Source organism: Thermobia domestica, chromosome 14 (assembly GCF_964235325.1).
Source record: "Thermobia domestica chromosome 14, izTheDome1.hap1.1, whole genome shotgun sequence".
NCBI lineage: Eukaryota > Metazoa > Arthropoda > Insecta > Zygentoma > Lepismatidae > Thermobia > Thermobia domestica.
The window spans coordinates 133,694,796-133,714,545 of NC_137467.1; the positions used below are offsets into that span (position 1 = coordinate 133,694,796).

Consider the following 19,750-nt stretch of genomic DNA (forward strand, 5'->3'; position numbering starts at 1 on the left):
TTCGCACCTAAAACTTCACTGCAATACTGACCACATTTAGTACTACTTTCTCATATGTGTCTCAGTCAGCAACTCGATTCACCCAAACGTAAGGTTTACTTGTCAGTCTTTCTGTAACTTTTGTAAACAAAACCTAATACATAAGTTGTTTAAATGTCCTGCATTTTTAAACGCTGAAGCAAAAGAAAGACAAGACTATGTTCGAGATAATTTATTGTGTTTCAACTGTCTCAAAAAAGAATGTAAAGTAAAGACGTGCAGATCAGGTGGCTGTAAACGCTGTTCCAAAAAGCATAATACCTTGCTGCATTATGACGTAATGTCAAAATCAGATGAGAAAACCAGTGTTGCTAATTCACAATCAAGAAATTTTTCGAGTCATTCTAATACGAATAGGGAAAATATGACACAAGGTTCTTATTGCATTTTCAAGGGAAAACCAAATGTTACTGTTATGTTATCTACTGCTATAGTAAATGTACGAGATGCAAATGGTAAATTACATCCATGTAGAGTATTATTAGATTCTGCCAGTCAAAGTAATTTTGTGACTGAAGATTTAGTTCAAAGGTTGCGTCTACCTAAAAATAAACACCGAGTTCCAATTCAAGGTATTAATAGTGTGATTAGTGAAACAAAGCATTGTGTAGATGTACATATAGAATCAAGAATTCGTGAATTTACAATTGATGTAAACTGTTTAGTTTTGCTCAAAATAACAGATAACATTCCAAGTAGGCCAATAGATCATACTGATTGGAACTTGCCGACAGACATAGTGTATGCAGATCCTAATTTTCACCAACCAGATACTATTGACATTTTGTTAGGCGCGGAAGTGTTTTTGGACATTTTGCGATCACATAAACTGACTAGACCAGGGAATTATCCAGTAGTACAAGAGACTGAATTTGGGTACATTTTAGCGGGTAAAGTTCCTACAACAAGAGATTCTAGTATACCACAAGTGTCATTTTTTGTGCAAGAAAGTAGCCTTGATAGACAGTTACAGACATTTTGGGAGCTCGAAACTATACATTCAACAGTCATGACTCAAGAAGAAAGGCAATGTGAACGACACTTTGAGGAAAACACTACCAGAGATAGCAGTGGTCGATTCGTTGTGCGTCTGCCAATTAAGCCAAACCATAAACCATTAGGAGAATCATATAATTTAGCTCTTCGTAGATTTTACCAGCTAGAAAGACGGTTGCAGCAGTGTCCAGAAATTAACGAGCAGTACTGTAACTTTATGAGGGAATATGAAGAATTAGATCATATGAAACCAGTGAAAGAAGAACATGAAGATAATGGTATGAAATGTTATCTGCCACATCATGCAGTATTGAAACCATCCAGTACCACAACAAAGCTAAGAGTGGTTTTCGACGCTTCTGCAAAGACTTCAACGGGGGTTTCATTAAACGACATACTTATGACAGGACCAACAATCCAGCAAGATTTACATTCAATTGTCACGAGATTTCGAACCTTTCCTATTGCTTTTACGGCGGATATTCAGTCAATGTATCGAATGATTAAAGTTCATGAAGATGACATTGGACTTCAAAGAATTCTGTGGAGATATTCATCAGTAGAACCAGTCAAGATTTATGAGTTGCAGCGGGTCACATATGGTGAAACATCATCCCCATATTTGGCGACGGCATGTCTTCGAAAGTTAGCGGAAGAAGAAAGAAGTAAATATCCTCGAGCAGCAACAGTATTGGAACGTGATTTTTATATGGATGATGTAAGCTCAGGATGCCATAATGTCGAACAGGCGTTAAAGCTTCAGAAAGAACTTATTCAATTATTGCAAAGCGGTGGGTTTACTTTAAGAAAATGGTGTTCGAACGAGCCAGCATTGTTGGAAGCAGTGCCAGAAGAACATAGGGAAATTAACTTACCGTTTGAATTTGAGTCCGAGTCAGGTGTTTCAACATTGGGTTTATCGTGGAATCCTGCATCAGATAAGCTTCTCATCACCAACAAGTCAGTTAAAGAATGTCTCACGACCAACATACCAACCAAACGTCAAGTGACTTCGACCATAGCAAAAATATTTGATCCTTTAGGACTTATAAGCCCTGTAGTTACTCCGTTCAAGATTTTCTTACAACAAATGTGGATCCATAAGATCAATTGGGATGATCAAATACCATCAGAGCTCTATCAACAATGGTTAGATCTGTGTCATCATCTTCCAAGTGTTAATGAAATACAAATTGATAGATGTGTAGTATTGAAGAATTATGTTCATGTCGAGATACATGGGTTTGCTGACAGCAGTCAACTTGCGTACGGCTGTTGCATTTATATTAAAACTGTGGACATTTCAGGCAAAACTACTGTTAAACTTTTGGGTTCTAAATCGAGAATAGCTCCTATTAAAAAGGTAACTTTACCAAGACTTGAACTTTGTGCGGCAGTACTTTTGAGCAGGTTGTATCACAAAATAATTTCGATATTAAACATTTCAGTGGATAGTACTTACTTCTGGACCGATTCAAAAATAGTGCTTGCATGGATATCATCTCCAGCTGCCAGATGGAAGGAGTTCGTGGCAAACAGGGTTGCAGAGATACAGGAGATCACTTCAGTCAACCAGTGGCATCATGTGTCGTCAATGGACAATCCAGCCGACATTATTACACGGGGAATGGATCCGAAACAGTTGAAGGAAGCAGATATTTGGTGGCATGGACCCGCATGGCTTGAATCATCTGCATGGCCCGAACAATCAGAAGTGGTAGACGAAGATGTTCCAGAAGAAAGGAAAGTAACGAGCATATCTTTAGTCAGTTATGAAGGTGACATAAGCTTTCTGGAAAAATTTTCATCATTGTGGAAACTATTGCGAGTTATTTGTTTGTGTCGTCGTTTTATTTACAATTGTAAAAATCACAATCAGAAGAAAGTAGGAACTATTTCCACTACTGAAATTAGTGATACTTTACAACAATGCATTAAGCTAATCCAACAGGTTAGTTATTCGCAAGAATTCAAGGACTTAGCTTCATCAGGCCAAGTTTCATCCCAAAGTGAACTTAAATCTTTGTGTCCATTTATAGATAATGAACAGTTGCTACGAGTGGGAGGACGGCTAAAAAACTCCGACTTACCGTATGATAGCAGACATCAGATCATCTTACCACCTAAAGAGCATCTCACCAAATTGATAATTGAAGCAGAACATAGAAGATTGTTACATGCTGGACCGCAGTTATTGATTTCATCATTGAGGCAAAAATATTGGATCCCACGAGCTAAACAAGTCGTTCGATCTATCATTCATCAGTGTCTAGTTTGTTTTAAATTGAAAGCGTCAGCCTCAGAACAACTCATGGGTCAATTACCATCAGCACGAGTACAGCCAGCTCGAGCTTTTATTCACGTAGGGGTGGATTTCGCCGGTCCCCTAATGATTAAACAAGGAACTAGATCTCGTAAAGTGACAAAGGCGTATGTTGCAATATTCGTGTGCTTAGCAACCAAAGCGATTCATATGGAGTTAGTGAGTGATTTGAGTAGCCAAGCATTTTTAGCAGCTCTTCGAAGATTTGTATCCAGAAGAGGCAAATTTTCGAACATCTATAGTGATAACGGAACCAATTTTATTGGAGCTCAGCGAGAACTTAAGGAGCTTCAACAACTACTCAGTTCACAACAATTTCAAAACTCAATTCAAGATGTTGCAGTGCAAGAAGGATTTACATGGCATTTCATTCCACCTAGAGCAAGTCATTTTGCAGGCATTTGGGAAAGTGCAGTGAAGTCATTTAAGTTTCATTTAAGAAGAATAGTAGGTTGCACGATTTTGACATTTGAAGAACTCAACACAGTCATAACACAAATAGAAGCCTGTTTGAATTCAAGACCAATCACCGTTCTATCCAATGATCCCGATGATCCTTCATTTTTGTCACCAGGACATTTCCTTATTGGTGAACCTTTGATGAGCATTCCTGAGCCAGATCTAGTGGACATTCCGACCAACCGATTATCAAGATGGAATCACCTTCAGAAGATGAAGCAGCATTTTTGGAAAAGATGGTCTCAGGATTATCTACATGAACTACAGCAGAGAAGAAAATGGACAACAAAACAACCTAATATTTCTATTGGAGATGTGGTTCTAATCAAAGGAGACAATACTCCTCCATTGTCATGGAAATTAGGTGTTATTCAACAAGTGTTTCCGGGAAAAGATGGACTAGTGAGAGTAGTGAGTGTGAAGTGTAAGACAGGGACTGTTAAAAGACCGATTACTAAAATTGTACCTTTACCTAAAAGTGATAATGTGGATTATGTGTAAGTTGATTGACTTGGTTCAATCAAAAGAGGGGAGAATGTAGAGACTTTTATAGTGAGTTTGTATTATTGCCATTATATTTGCATAACGTTTCTCTTTTGTTTTAAAAAAACAGTATGTGTGTGTGAGTGTCAGCAAGTTGAGCACCAGGACATCCATACAAGACGGTCCTCCGGAATTCGTACAAAAACGCAATGTAACAGTAAGTTGTAAGTGTTCAGTTGTTGTGTAGTTAGTGCAAATAAACATTTATTCATTTATCACAATTAAGTTGTTTTGTGAACATTTATTCATCAAAAGACAGAACAACAACAACTCCATATCTACTAAAATGATGAGGTATTTATTTTAAAACACTACCACTTGCACACTAATCTCGTCGCAAGAACAAGAAAGCTCTCCGTGGGTGGTTTCGGCAATGTCCGAACACTCGTATCCCCTTACTAGTGACATTGTAAGTAAATGTGTATCCACCAACGTTGCCATAGTTTTGGGTCTCTGTTATACTCTGATTTATGACTTACACATGTGGGTTTAAGAGGTCACTTTCCTCTCTTTCTTTTTCCCCCTTGCCGTGGATTTGGGATTCCATTTTGCTCTTTTCTCCCCCTCGCAAACGAAAGGTACATGCTCTATTTTGTGTTAATGCTAGTTAAAAACAAAAAAAAATAAAAAAAATAAATAAAAGATTTTTAAGTACACGGCCACATCGCATATAATGCAAGAAAATTAATTAGGACGACCTATGCTTTGGTGTAGAATTTTATAAAAATAATCGATGTAATACGCGTATAATGTAATTATGTAATAAAGTAATTGAATATAATGTAATAAATGCAAAATATAATTAAAATACATTATTCATAAATTTCTGATCTCATGTTGCCCAGTGGCGTAGGGAAGGGGGGGCAGTCCCCCCAAAGAGGTCCGACAATGTACTTTGGTACTTTGATGTTTGTAATTTTTTATATATTTTATGTTTATATATTTTTGTTTGTAATTCCTCTATATGTACCTATAACAGCACTTGTCCCCCCCAAACACACATCCTGTCTACGCTACTGATGTTTTAAGTTTTACGTCCCACGCATAAGCCGGTTAGGCTAAAGGAGACGGTGAAGATGAGAAATGCATGAAATGGTGGAATGAAGAAAGTGGGAGGAAACGGGAGAACCCCGAGAAAACCCACGAGCACGGTGTTTGTCCACCACAAAGTCCACACGGCGCGAGCTGGGATCGAACCAGGGATCCTGAGCACCGGAGGTGAACGCTCTACCAAATGATTTATGAAACACGAAAAGAAATTCGTTAAAGTAGTTTTTGAATTTGAGTAGTTTGAGACAAATTTTGATTTTCATCTTTCAGTAAACTACTCGTAGTTTTAGAGGTGTTAAGAAAATTGGAAAATGACGCTAGAGAATCTTGTAAAAAAACCTTAAGTTTAAAATTATGTCTCGATACGCTGAACCGTAGACATGCCCTCTAGGCAACCGAACATATTTTCACTGGGACGAACAGAACTCCGTTTTGAGACATGTAGGAATCATCTAACGTACAAATCCGTTTAAATCTATTTTTTTTTCATGATTGCTATACTTTCTTATTTCCTATCGTCACTCGAAAGTAAAAAGAAAATTTTGTAAAGAAGACAATCGAGACTATCTTCTCATCATCACGAGAAAACTGGTGAGCCGTTTGGAAAGAATTTTGGAACATTAGCACTTGGCTCAAACTGGGCTTTCCAGGTCTCTTTCATTATAATGAGTTTCCTAAGAGGTATGTGTCCTCCACACTTAAAATGATGTTATTTGTCATCATCATGAGAAAAACGGATAGATTGTTTCAAATGGATTTTGCAAAGTAGGTAACAGTTGACTGGAGTCGGATTTCTTTCATGTCACTTTCATTAAAGGCGTATCCTAGGGGGAAAGGGTTCAAATATAGAATATGTCAAAGGCTGTTAAACAGTTTAAAATCAATTTTTGAAAATAGCACTTGGGTGGCCTAACCTTTTATAATTTAATTTCCATTTAAATACCTAAATGCGAAAAAAGGGTTCAAATATGATTAACATTTCAAATATTCTCCATAAATCTACTCTTCCCGTGAACGCCGGTTCTTCAGCCAGTTAATAAATAATTTTATGATTAGCGGTAATAAAAATAATAATTTAATGTTACAACGAAGGCAAGTTGTGTCATGTGTGGTTATCACTTGCTTTCTTTATTGTTGTTCTAGGCCAAGGTTCCCTCTTTCTTAATTCAATTATCTAAAGATGTAGATTAAAAACTGAAAATTCTGTGTTTGATCGGGAATCAATCCGAAACAAAGCATATTACATTAACTATAATAGTAAAACAATAAATATTTCCTGGTGCTAAATTTCACATTACAATTGGAAAGTTTACAGAATTATGCAACGAGAAATCTTGACAGAATTGTCCACGATTTTCGTTTTCCTCTCAAACGAATTGTGAGATACTACCTTTTACTTATTATTTGTCAGCATCCTTTCCAAAATATTTCCCCATTTCTCATTATAATGTTAAAATTCATTCAAACTATACCTAGATCACTATTAAATACGTAAATACCTCTCAGCAATAATAATAATATAATAGATGAGAATAGTTGTTCCGCTAATAACTAACCATGGTCATCCTGGGTAACTCGATCTAAACCCCGTGGCCTATACATAACACTGTCAAATACCGAAGAGAAAGAAGAAAATTTAATATTATGCCTATGTTCTTCCGGTGTCATGAGGAAAACTCAGTAAAAGAAAATTAATTTAGACGGCCTATGCTCTAGTGAAGAATTCTATAAAAATAATCGATGTAAAATATAGTGTAATTATGTAATAAAATAATTAAAAATAATGTAATTTAATAAAATGTAAAATATAATTGAAATACACTGTTTGTAAATTTTTGATATCTTGTTGCCTTATCTATTATGTAAATGAGAAAGTTACTTCTTCATCATGCATTTCAGATATTATTATTCGACTAGAATTGAAGATACTTTTATATAGATTAAAATCTTTCTCGTGTTTTTTTTTTTTTTTCAATAGATGCATTCATGTTTATCTTTTAAAAAAATGCACACTCCAAAATGTGTTTCTTGCCTTCTTTGTTTATTTCATTCTTTCTATATAGAGAACAGGGAGATGAACAAACATTGACCAACTGGCAGGAAATATGGTTCGCTCCTTCTTAACGGAAGAAGAAAGATATTCTATTGAAGTGTCAAATAACAAAACAACACGAAGGACTCGCAGCACGCAGGACTTTTTTCTTCGCCAAAACATTTAAAACATTCCATTCCTTACTCAAGTAACGGAGATCAGCTTTTACTCACCCCCTCCTATTTTAGCTGAGAGCTGTCATGGAGTTCGAATTTGTTGGCAACATCGGATTTCGGAAAAAATATCTGTTTCACTACCATGTAATGGGCGGAGAAGGGTAATAGGTCAAGTTTCTGGACCTCACCCTAAGGCCGTCATGAAATTTCCAATAGTATACCCGATATATTTATATATAACGTGACGGTTATATTTGAGATATAAAAAGATTTTTTTTTAGTTTTGAGTTTTTTAAGCGAGATTTTTTTAAAAAAGTATTTTATATATATATATAGTTCAGCGCTGTAAATTTCACCTAGATTTCACTGTAGATTTTGAGTAGTCATAACAATGTTACTTCACTTCTTCATTTTATGATAAATTGCACCAAGTCACTGTTCCTTGTGGTTGCAGATAACGATGAACTGGTCTTCATATGAAGATCCTCAATAGTAGCATTCAGGCTTCTAACAAGTCCTTCTCGCCTGTTTTACTGTAATGCTACAATAGTGAGCCGAAGCACTTCCAAAGTTCTTACATCGTGTGTCTATTTGGCACTGAGGAGATTGAAGAAACTTAAAAAAACTTCCTCTTAAAAAAGTAAAAAAACGGAGTCAAAACTTGCTGTTGGATACTGACATCATTATATATGCACATTTAATGTTGAGTTCGCAGTAATGTTCGTTCTGTCTCACATTATTTTATCAGGAAACTAACAAAACTGAAAACAATTTCTTTTCCCGTAATTCTGAATTGAGCAACCATTGTTAGTAAAGACACTGTTCAAGTCAACACACAAAACACTTCTCCTCCAGAGAGAGACGAAAAACGAAACTCTCTTGTCCCAAATGCGGAAAACTGACCATCACTCCCCTTTGCTCTCCGCTGTCACTCGTTTTTTTTTTCTCACCCTCGTTCTTTTCTTTGGAATGTCCAGACCCCTTCAAACTTGGTGGCCTTTCAACTCTCCCTTTTTGTCCATCTCCATTTACAAAGGCAAGGGGATCGTTTTGCTGAGGGTTCTCTTGCTTATTATAACAAGCAAGCGGTTTAAAATTGGACAGTTCACAAGTTTAACTAATATAAGAAAATGTTTTCTTAAAATACACAAAATATAAGAAAAAGAAATGAAATGTTTAAATTTTACGTCCCATGGACTACACAAAGTATAAATATGAATAGTTATATATACACAATTATTTTCTTATGAGATGTGGAGTTGTATTCTTTTAAAAAAAACAAAAATTGAGTTGTGTGGCAGTTTCCAGTCATCCGCTCTCAAGCAGGCTGACGGATCAAACTCACCAATACCAGAGAAATAGTTTTCGTTAAGCGGCTAAAAGAAGTTTTAAAACAAATACGAGGGGCGTGTCGGAAATGGAATAAATATATACTTCGCGGTACTTTCCAAAAACAAAGTTACTTTTATTAATGTATGATCCTTTATAGACAAATATATTTACTAAAAGAATTAAGTATTTAAATATTAATATGTTTATTGGAAATTAACATATTGATATGCAAATTATATTAGAACGATATGATTTAAATATAAAATAACTAGCAGCGTTCACCCCGCTTCGCTGCGGTCACCCCGGAACGCAATAAACGTTGTTACTTAGATAATTTTTACTTTTTCGCTTTCAAGTGATATGATAAAAACCATAGAAGATTGCATTAAATGTTAACATTATATCGCCTGTCATTTATGTTAACCCGCCCCGCTTCGCTGCGGTCACCCCGGAACGCAATAAACTTTGCTACTTAGATAATTTTTACTTTTTCGCTTTCAAGTGATTGCAGTAAATGTTAACATTATAGCGCCTGTCATTTATGTTAACCCGCCGAGTGACACGGTCATGCGGGTTGCATATAAATACGTTTATTTTTACCTATGATGATCTAACAAAGGATTTGTACGTTATGGACACTTGAATGGTCAATTATCTCAAGACACTGGTAATTAAAAATTAAAGTGATATGATAAAAACCATCTAGGGTCCAAATCCTAATAACCCCCCAAAAATGAAAGAAATTGGTTCAGCCGTATTAGCGTGATGAGGTAACAAAGGATTTGTGCGTTCTCTTTTATATATATAGATTTGCATACGCAGTGCAAAAATTGCCTTCCACACTGGGATACTTCTCGTTACAACTAAAGAAACTCTGGGATACGTATTTCTTTATGGGGGCGCGCTGGCTTAGTGGTCGAGCGTTCACCTTCGGTGCTTGGGGCCCCTGGTTCGATCCCAGCTCGCGCCGTGTGGACTTTGTGCTGGACAAAAAACGCACTCGTGGGTTTTCTCGGGGTTCTCCCGTTTCGTCCCACTTTCTTCATTCCACCATTTCATCCATTTTTCATCATCACCGTCTCCTTTAGCCTAACTGGCATAACCGTGGAACGTAAAACCCAAAGATTTTTCATTTTCATTTGTATTTCTTTGTTTGCAACGAGAAGTTTATGCACCTAGTTTCGCCTTCGAAGCTTGACGGGATGGCGAGATACTTAATTTTTCACATTAAATTATGCTTCCTATCCCCGCTTAGGATCGTATTGTAATCAACCGTGCATCATATGCGCAAACGTAGCGCATATAGAGATTGTAAAGAAAAAATATATAGAATTTGTGAGTCAATACGTGCAAACTCTTTTCTAGCTGCAACTTGCCATTTCCAAGACGAGATACTCGGTCGAGTTGCTGACCTGGGCGGTGGAAATCGTGCTTATTTGTACGCACATGAAAACTGCATTCGAAAGTATGAGAGAGTAGTTGGAAAAACAGAAACGGAGAAACGTCAATCAGAAAAAATTCTGTAATTCAAAGAATAAATGTGAAGTTAGAAACACTTATTAATTCTGGTTACGTCCTGACCTTATCTGACATAAGACAGTTTATGAAGTATATCGACAAAGATGCACAAGTCTAAAACAATCAAATCTAAGTATTCTTCGTACATACTTCCGGGGAAAGCATATACCCAATGTTCGAAGTGGAAAAAAAGCAGAGATTTTGACTTGACATACCGGCTATCTAAATGTTGAAATACAGTGAGGGTATGTTACCTAAAAGATTGCGTTTCTATTTACATAATGACTGAAAACCATTGGAGAGCTTCTCTGTAGTAACGGGTGGATATATATATTCAGGGTGAAACATTAATGCATGTCCAAAAGTGACGAGGTGATTGCGAACATCCAAATAAGTAATAATGTTCGTATAAACATGGGTCCGATACCGCTTCGTTTCCGAGATACATGTGTTCAAATGTAAAGTTCCTCCAATGGCTCGCTATGGGAAAGTGAATGGAAATGTTCAATATTGCAGAAATAATACAAACAAGTAGAATTATGCCAGTACAAATACATTTACACTAACGTAGAGAATAAAACTGATCAACATTTAAGGTTATTGGGTTGTCAGTGTTGCCAACCTAGTACAGAGTGTTATGTCCCCCCCTCCCCCCAATGCTCAAAACACGACATTTATAAGGCAAGAAGACACGGTATTAAGGCAAGAAGACACGGTATTAAGGCAAAACACGGCATTAAGGCAAGAAGACAAACACACATACTTAACAAAGAAACAATTCAATATGACACTATGACACTATGAGATATCAAAATATAAACTAGATGAACTTCTGTGAGGACGCCTCATTAAAAAAAAAAAAAAAAAAAAAAAAAAAGTAGAAAAGATAACAAAAATGTCGGTGTTTCAACTTAGAAATTATTTCTACATAAGATATTAAATCTTTTTGAGAGCAAAGCTATTCGTTAATTACTGTGTATAAAAATGAATTGATTAAAGGTATTTAGCATCTACTTTCCAGTGACGGTATGTTTTAATCATTGAAAAACCAGAGACGGTATGCCTTCATCACAGAAAACCCAGAGGTGGTATGGCATACCACCGCATACCGTCTCACTTCGACCACTGAATATATCTTTACCAATCCAATAAGAAGAATGAATCACTTCTGGTGTTTTCGGCAAATTTGACACCAGAGAAAATTGCAGAAACAGTTCGAGCTAACGATATATTAAAATGTGCTGCAAACATTCTAAGAAAAGATTTACTTTCTGTGGATTTCGGGCTGCCAGATAAGTTTTGTCATGCCTCTATTCAAACCAGAAGCGGCAGAAATCAACCATTTCTGGTTTTAACTTGATTTTATGTAGTAAAACTATAACATATAGCAAGAAATGGTTGCTAAAATCAGTGAAGCGTCTTTAGAATGTGTTCCATTCAATTTCTTTACTAAATTCGGAAGTGGTAGAAAATCTAGTACTACTTTCGATTTCAATAATATGAGAAAATCACGTCACAACTAAATCTTAAATATAATAAGATAATAGAGTATATCTGTCTTATAATAGAAATCGGATTACAGGTAAACAAGTTTTTGAGTGGGGCCCATTCAAATGTGTGTTTGGTTGTAGACAAGGGTCAAAGACGGTATATATGAGGATTTTAAGACAATGTGAATTCAAATTATGCCAAATATGGTATATTCATAGAAATACATATAATAATAAAAATACGTATAAAAATACATATTCATAAAAATACATGGAGGCCCACGTGAGTATTGGGGGTAGGGACGTACGCAGGAATTTATTTCAGGAGGGGTCCGAAGCTTTTCGGAGAAGGTCCAAACACAATTTCAGGCTAAATTATATTAAAAATTGTAAAATTGCCCCTAAAAATTTAGACTAAATTTACAAAAAAAAAGTCCGGATTTGGAGGGACCGGACCCCCAGGACCCACCCCATGGGTACCTCCCTGATTGGGGGGCCCGAATCCCCAAGGATCGGCACTTTTCTGAATGGAGATTGCGGAGAAATAATTTGTTGAGATAAGACTGAAGTTGGCGTGAAATTTAAATTTGCACTGCCGTCTAGTGTTTTTTAAGTACATAGGCAGCGGAGGACTTCGAAGGTCAAAGCTAGGGGAGATGTAGCCAGAACCCAGACTATGATAGGTATGTAATGAGTTTACATAGACCATTTTAATTTGAAATCCGTTTACGCACTTCATTAACAGGAACTAGGAACAAAAAATGAATCATTACTTCCATCAGTAACAGTTAGATATGAAATACGAATTAGCAATTCGTAGACATTTATAGGTACTGTAGCTAATCAGAGTAATTACCAGATATTGTTCTTTATATGGGAAAAAAATTGTAAATAACATTCAAGTCAGAAATTATCAGCAAATTTTGAATATAAATATACAAATCACCACTATTAATCAGGGGCGGATCCAGGACGGACTTCTGGAGGGGGCGGTGGGTTGTAATACTGCTACTTAGAGCTACTTTTAAGAGCTTCAAATTCTGGGATGGGTTTTATTTATATATAGAATAAGAAAGTTTAAACTTCTGGGGGGGCGATCGCCTCGATCGCCCCCCCTGGATTCGCCCCTGCTATTAATGTTATCCTATAAATAGAAGGTCCAAAAAGGCAAGGTTTACTATAAACTTTCAAAAATATATATAAATAACAGCTTAATTATTTTTGTCACTCAAAAAACTGGGGAGCCTAGGTCCCCGGCCCAGTCTAAATCCGCCACTCTGGGCAGGGAGAAATGCAGACACGGCGGCAGAGGAACTTCCATTGTTGAGCTACTGCAAAACTGATTCAAATTTCATTTTGTGTATACTGTGACAACCAAACTTCCTTACGTGATATACACTGTGATAAAACCAAACTTCCTTACGTGATATACACTGTGATAAAACCAAACTTCCTCACGTGATACACTGTGAAAACCAAACTTTCTTACGTGATATACACTGTGACATTGCTATTTGTTATTTTATTTGAATCTGTTCCTTTTAGTTGAATAGCAATAACCTGGCAACACTACTTCCTTCAAAGGTAAAAGGGGTTTCTTTCTTTTTTTTTTCAATTTTTAAAATACATTTTTTAATGCTATTAGTGTTGGTTAGACGTGACCAGAGGCAACGGTGATAAACAGTGTGCGCAAACACGGACAGCATTATTCCCTGTTGAGATTTCTTGTTTTCGGAAGCTTAGTGTGAATTAATGAGATGGGGCTTCCGCGTTACCCCATTGTCATACACAAAAGAATACTGGTGAAAAAAAGTAATGTTAAAAAAAAGAAAGAAAGAAAAGTAAGAATAGAAGAGAATGCAAAGCGATAAATATAGTTTTCCTTTTTTTGAACTCCTTTGTTTAGTTTTTTCGTTAGGTTTAAAAATAAGAAATGCTTGGAAATGTTGAAGGAAAAAGAACTTTGACCATTTTGTTCTCGTATCTATGTAAAATCGTACAATAATGGACATTTTTCAGTCTGAATATATATATATATATATATATATATGCATTCTGCATGTTCATATTTCTTAAGAGAACATTTTGAGCTGCTCATGCAACTTGCACATAAATATTTTTTGCTGTGTCATTTGAACATTATTCTTTTTTTCTATATAAACTTAAAAAAAAAACTCAAAATACTTTAAATAATACCTGCTCTAAAATGAAGAATCCTTTTTCAAATTTTATTGTCCTTCACATAATTTCCTTTAGTTTCGAGAGAGCACCTATAACTTTTCTCCTTGTCAAGAATCTGAACCCTTAAAATCAGAAGAGATTGTTTTTTAAGAGAAAATTGTAAAGGCTCGCACATTATTATTATTATAATTATTATTATTATTATTATTATTATTATTATTATTATTATTATTATTATTATTATTATTATTATTATTATTATTATTATTATTTTCGGGTAAGGCGGGGTCCTAGTTTTATAGGGAAGTACAATCCGGCAGGGCACTACGTCTATGTAACAGACAACTGGTATTATTTCACACCCGAAAAGACGAAAAATGGAAGACCAGAGGAGATAAAGAAGGCAAGTCAAGAAATGATCGACAATGAGTTAATAGCAGAATAATGTAACCTGAAAGGTGTAGTTTGCATGGACTAAGTCCCACAGTAAGACAAAGGTTAGTCACTAACCTTATAAGATATTGAATGCTAAAGAGTTTGCCTACAAAGGAGAAGTAGGTAAGTCAGTACTAAACAGGGCAATTTAGTAAAATTATAAAAATCCTTTTTCCTTTTTCTCCTTTTTCCCCTGCAGCCTTTAATTGTTAAGTATGGTCACCTACAACTTAGAAAAAAGATCGTAGAACTAAACTGTTTCTATTAAAATAGAATGGGTGAACTTGAAGTGTTACATCAAGTTTTTATGCTACAACAAGCAAAGTATTCGTTTTAATCTTTATTCTACAGTTATCATTTCTTTGTTGAACAAGTATACTTTTATTTAGAAAATGTACAAAATTATGCAGAGTTACAAAGTTCTGGGGACCCGAACACGGTGGATCACTTGGTGGGGACCCGTAAAGATAGTGCTAAAATCAAATATTTATGCTGCATCAACAATTTCATTGCTAAACAAGGGGTTGTTGTATTAAGAAAACGCTCAAAAAAACATTCGAGTTACAACGATGTGGATGTCTTGATCCGGTGGTGTGCCCATGACTTTTACTTAAGAAGCTAGTACCTTAATTATTTTATTTATTTTTATGTATTTATTTATTTATTTCAATGCCCATGACAGAGCTATATGCTCCATTTAACACGTGGCAAATAAAAGAATACATAATCTAAATTACAATAAAAGAAAGTATGCAAAATTCTAAGAAAAATCCACAAATACAAGACAAATTATAAGAAGGATGTGTAAATACATGAATATAATACAAGATAATAATGCTAGGAATACAAAAAGTAAAAAAGCACTAGTACGAATAATACAAATGATGTGTAAATACATGAAAAATGATGAGGTAATGATGGAAATACAAGCGTGACTATTGATATATAAAGTTTAAAGCACATTGTTACATTGAACATTGTTACTTATAGTAATTTTGAATTATAGAGATATATTGATCATAAGGCATAGAAAAATCAATCTTTATACCCGTCATAACTAATTGATTGTGAAGATTTCACAATCTAATTGCTGGTGAATATTGATGTTCAATGATATTTGATCTGCTTATAGAAAACGGTATACCTGTATGTAATCTTAAACGTACAGATTTAACATTTAATATGTTGCAAAAAATATTGCACATCGACAAAATAATTAACAATAAAATATTTTGTGCGTGTAATCTACGAGTAATTAGCATAGGCATAGAAAATTCTAACAACAAAGCAGAATAAGATACTCTATTTAATTTAGGTGATCTATTGCACTCTTTAAAATGCAAATAACAAAGAAATTTATAACACGTTCTAAGTCATCAATGTGAGTTTGAAAATAAGGGCTCCAAATTTCACAAGCATATTCAAGTTTACTCCATAAAAATGTGTAATACAAAGTTGTGATTGCAGAAACGTCAGTCATAGATTTTGTTTTCCTATGATAAGTCCTATACGTTTATATGATTCAGAAACTAAACATTTCAAATGTAAATTAAATGACAGTTTAGTATCAAATGTAATGCCCAAATCAACAACAACATCATTTTTACTCAACATAGTTCCACTGATACTATAATCATGTTTTCTGAACATCTTTTTTCTTAGTAAACGTAATGACAGAGCACTTATTAATACTCGTATTAAAAGGTAAATTGTTAGTTACACTCCACTGATAACAAGAATCAATATCTTGTTGCAGATTGTCAGAATCTGTAATTGAGTTAATGTGTTTCAATTTTTAGATCATCAGCGTAAAGTAACGACTGCGAGTGTTTGATAACAGATGGTAAGTCATTAATAAAAAGTAAAAATAATAAAGGACCTAGATCAGATCCTTGAGGAACGCCGGATGAAGCTGTATAAGGGAAAGATTGTGTACGATTGAAAATAACTGTATATTTCCGATTGAGTAAATATGAAGATAACCATTTTATTACGCTGTTAGATAACCCAAAGGAATCCAACTTAGCCGGAAAAGAGAGTGATCTAATTTGTCAAACGCCTTGGAAAAATCAGTATATACTACATCAACCAGGTGATTGGCATTTATTGATTCTGATAGGAATTGAGTAAATGAAAGAAGATTGGTTAACGTAGATCTTTTAGGATAAAAACCATGCTGGGATGGAGTGATATAGGATTTCAACTGTATAAAAATTTTGTAGTAAAGAATTTGTTCAAAGATTTTAGAAAGTGTTGAAATAAAGCAATAGGTATGTAATTTTCAATTTGATTCTGATTACCTTTCTTAAGAATTGGAGTAACTTTGCTATAGGTCAGTATAAATGCCAGTAGTTAATATGAGATTATAGATGAAAGTTAGTGGATATTGAAGAATATCTGCACAATCCTTAAAGATAGAAGTGTGAATGTTATCAGGTCCACTAGATTTGGATGCTTTTAACTTCTTTATTGGTGGTATGCATTCTGTAAGTGAAACATCCTTTATATTAATACATTGCAAAATCTTTGTTGTTGACACATTACTTTTGTATTTTGAAGGAGTAGAAGGCGCACACTCCCAAAATAATGAGCAAAACTATTAGCTATTGACTTATTATCATTCAGAATAGCGGATCCATACATATTTCATTTGATTACAAGCTGTATGTGATTTCTTCTTGCTTTCTATAAAGAACCAAAATACTTTTGGATCAGCTTTAATAGAGTTCTCAAAATTGTGTATACACCTTCTATAAGCAGTTGATATCATTGACTTAGACTTTGTACGCAACTGAATAAAGTTTTCATTGTGAAATAATGACTGGTATCTTCGTCTTCTATGGAATTCTTTAGATTTCAAAATTTGAATAATTTCAGACGTATACCAGGTGGGATAAATGTGTTTAACAACTTTTTTAATGGCACATATTTTGCAACTAAATTATTTAGTATATTGTAAAATTCAGAAACAACAATATTAGGGTCAGTAGAAATGTTTAATATATCCCAATTTATAGCCTTCAGATCCATATAAAAATTATAAAAATCGGCTTTAGAAAAATTGTATTCATTGCGAGAAATGTTTACATCTTGTGTAGATTTATAAGCAAGAGTTAATGGTGGATGATGCTCATCCACAGGAAGAAATGGGAAAATACTTTCTTCAACGTCAAAACAAAGGGGAACATTAGTAAGAACAAGGTCAAGGGTTTTGTTATTTGAATTAGGTATATTATTAAGACTACGTAACCCTAAGACAGACATAAAGTTATGTAAAGATAAACATAGAGAGTTGCCGTTTAAAAGATCTGTAAAAGAATTACGAATCGAAGGTATATTATAATCGCCAACCATTAAAATATGATAATTATATATGTTCTGCAACTCCTCGACAAATACATACAAACATTCATAAGCATATAAATCGGTGGCAGGGGAAATGTATGTTGCTACAAGAATAAAAGAGCAGGAATTTGTAGCAATACGCAAACAAACGTTTTCAATATGATTAATGCTAAAATCAACATCAAATACTCTAATGGAACTCTTAACTGCAACCAACACGCCGCCACCCATAACATTAGGTCTATCCTGCCTATAAATAACATACTTATCATCAAGTCATTCAGGGTTACATATGTTACTTTTTAACCAGGATTCAGTAATAATAATATCAAAACTTGAAGAAAGTACACTGAAATAAAAAAATCTTCAAGTTTTGAGTTGAAACCTCTAACATTCTGATAATAGAATGATAATGCCTTACATTTACTCATTGCTAACTGGTAGAACTTGCGAACTTCATCTACCGTTCTCAGATTATACACTTGGGTATCATTTGAGGTATTTCTTAACTTTATAGCCCCTGACCAGTCAATCCACAAAAGCGCAAATTTCTTTTTCCTTGGAACTTTCCTAGCTTCATTGAACACTTTTCTGCGATAAGAAGTTAAGTAATGGTTGACATATATAATTGAACCTGAATTATAGCCTATGTCAGCACAACAGAGATTTCATGTAACTTAGATACAACATTGTCTTTAGAATGAATCATTAATTCTTTTAGATACCTTCTCTTTAGAATGAATCATTGATTCGCTTAGATACAACATTGTCTTTAGAATGAATCATTAATTATTTTAGATATAACATTGTCTTTAGAATGAATCATTAACCCTTTCTGCATATTTTTTTTCCTTTAGCGAAAAAAGTAATCAGTATTGGAAATACTCATATGGGAACTTGAAAAATTAATTAAAAATTGAATTTTAGTTTCTTCACTTAATTCCGACGAGAAATAAGTAAGTGCTATATATGACATACTTACAACTCACAAAGAACATGCCAGATAACACCATCCTTTGATAAATCACAAATTGCTAAAGTGAAAAAAGGATATGTGCCATATATGGCACGGCATGCGGTAAGGGGTTAATTATCTTAAATACAACAGTGACATTAGAACGAATCATTAATTATCTTAGATACATCACTGTCTTTCGAATGAATCACCCTTTCGCATCACATCATACATGTAAGTCAGTAGGGGTGGTATTGAGACGAGACGAGACTTCATACAGTCTAAATCTGGCCTCGATTGATAAATATCTGTCTCGATTTCAGTCTTGTCTCGCATTGAAATTCACCGTCTTATGCTTGGTATCGTCTCGATCAGCAGATGGTTATCTCGTTCTCAGTTTCGGTTTCGAAGGCCAAGACTCAATCACGTCTCCATACATGAGCATAGGATCACAAGCACCCATCTTAAAACATGAGAGATATAAGGTTAGCCCACCGATACCCATTCAAAGGAATCTTAAGGGTATTTCACTGGGTCTTAATAGCCATGGAAGAGGGTGAGCTATACTCTATAAGTTCATAAACACTTGTATACCCGATTCCAAAAGTGCATTACAACTTGCAATTCTCCCTCTCCTGGAATAGTAGGCAATCCAAAAGCAGGGTCGTTGGGCTGGTTGAAAATTAGAAAGGCGTTGGACCAAACCTCAATTTTGTTACCAATATATCAGTCTGGCAAACTGCAAATAAGAGAATAAAATAAATTGTTAAGAATGACGGTTTTATTACTGTGGAATGACGGGAAATGGATGACAAAAATTAAAAATGATCTTACCTAGGCAGTTCAAACAAGATGAATGGTAAGAAATAGATGTCA

General features: G+C 34.8%; 1 protein-coding gene across 1 annotated transcript; it reads left to right on the top strand.

Moving 5' to 3' along the window:
• The first annotated feature begins 319 nt into the window (after nt 1–319).
• On the top strand, nt 320–4,318 carry LOC145670019 (uncharacterized). The gene is made up of 2 exons (XM_081738361.1): nt 320–2,782; nt 2,987–4,318. Exons 1-2 carry the CDS (start codon nt 320–322, stop codon nt 4,316–4,318), a joined length of 3,795 nt encoding a protein of 1,264 aa, XP_081594487.1.
• Nucleotides 4,319–19,750: the final 15,432 nt, after the last annotated feature.

Excerpts from the sequence above, each read along its gene's own strand:
- LOC145670019 (XM_081738361.1), top strand. The coding sequence starts at position 320 with ATGTCAAAATCAGATGAGAAAACCAGTGTTGCTAATTCACAATCAAGA. Across the intron at positions 2,783-2,986 it reads ATGTTCCAGAAGAAAGGAAA|GTTAGTTATTCGCAAGAATT; the intron begins GTAACGAGCATA and ends CTAATCCAACAG.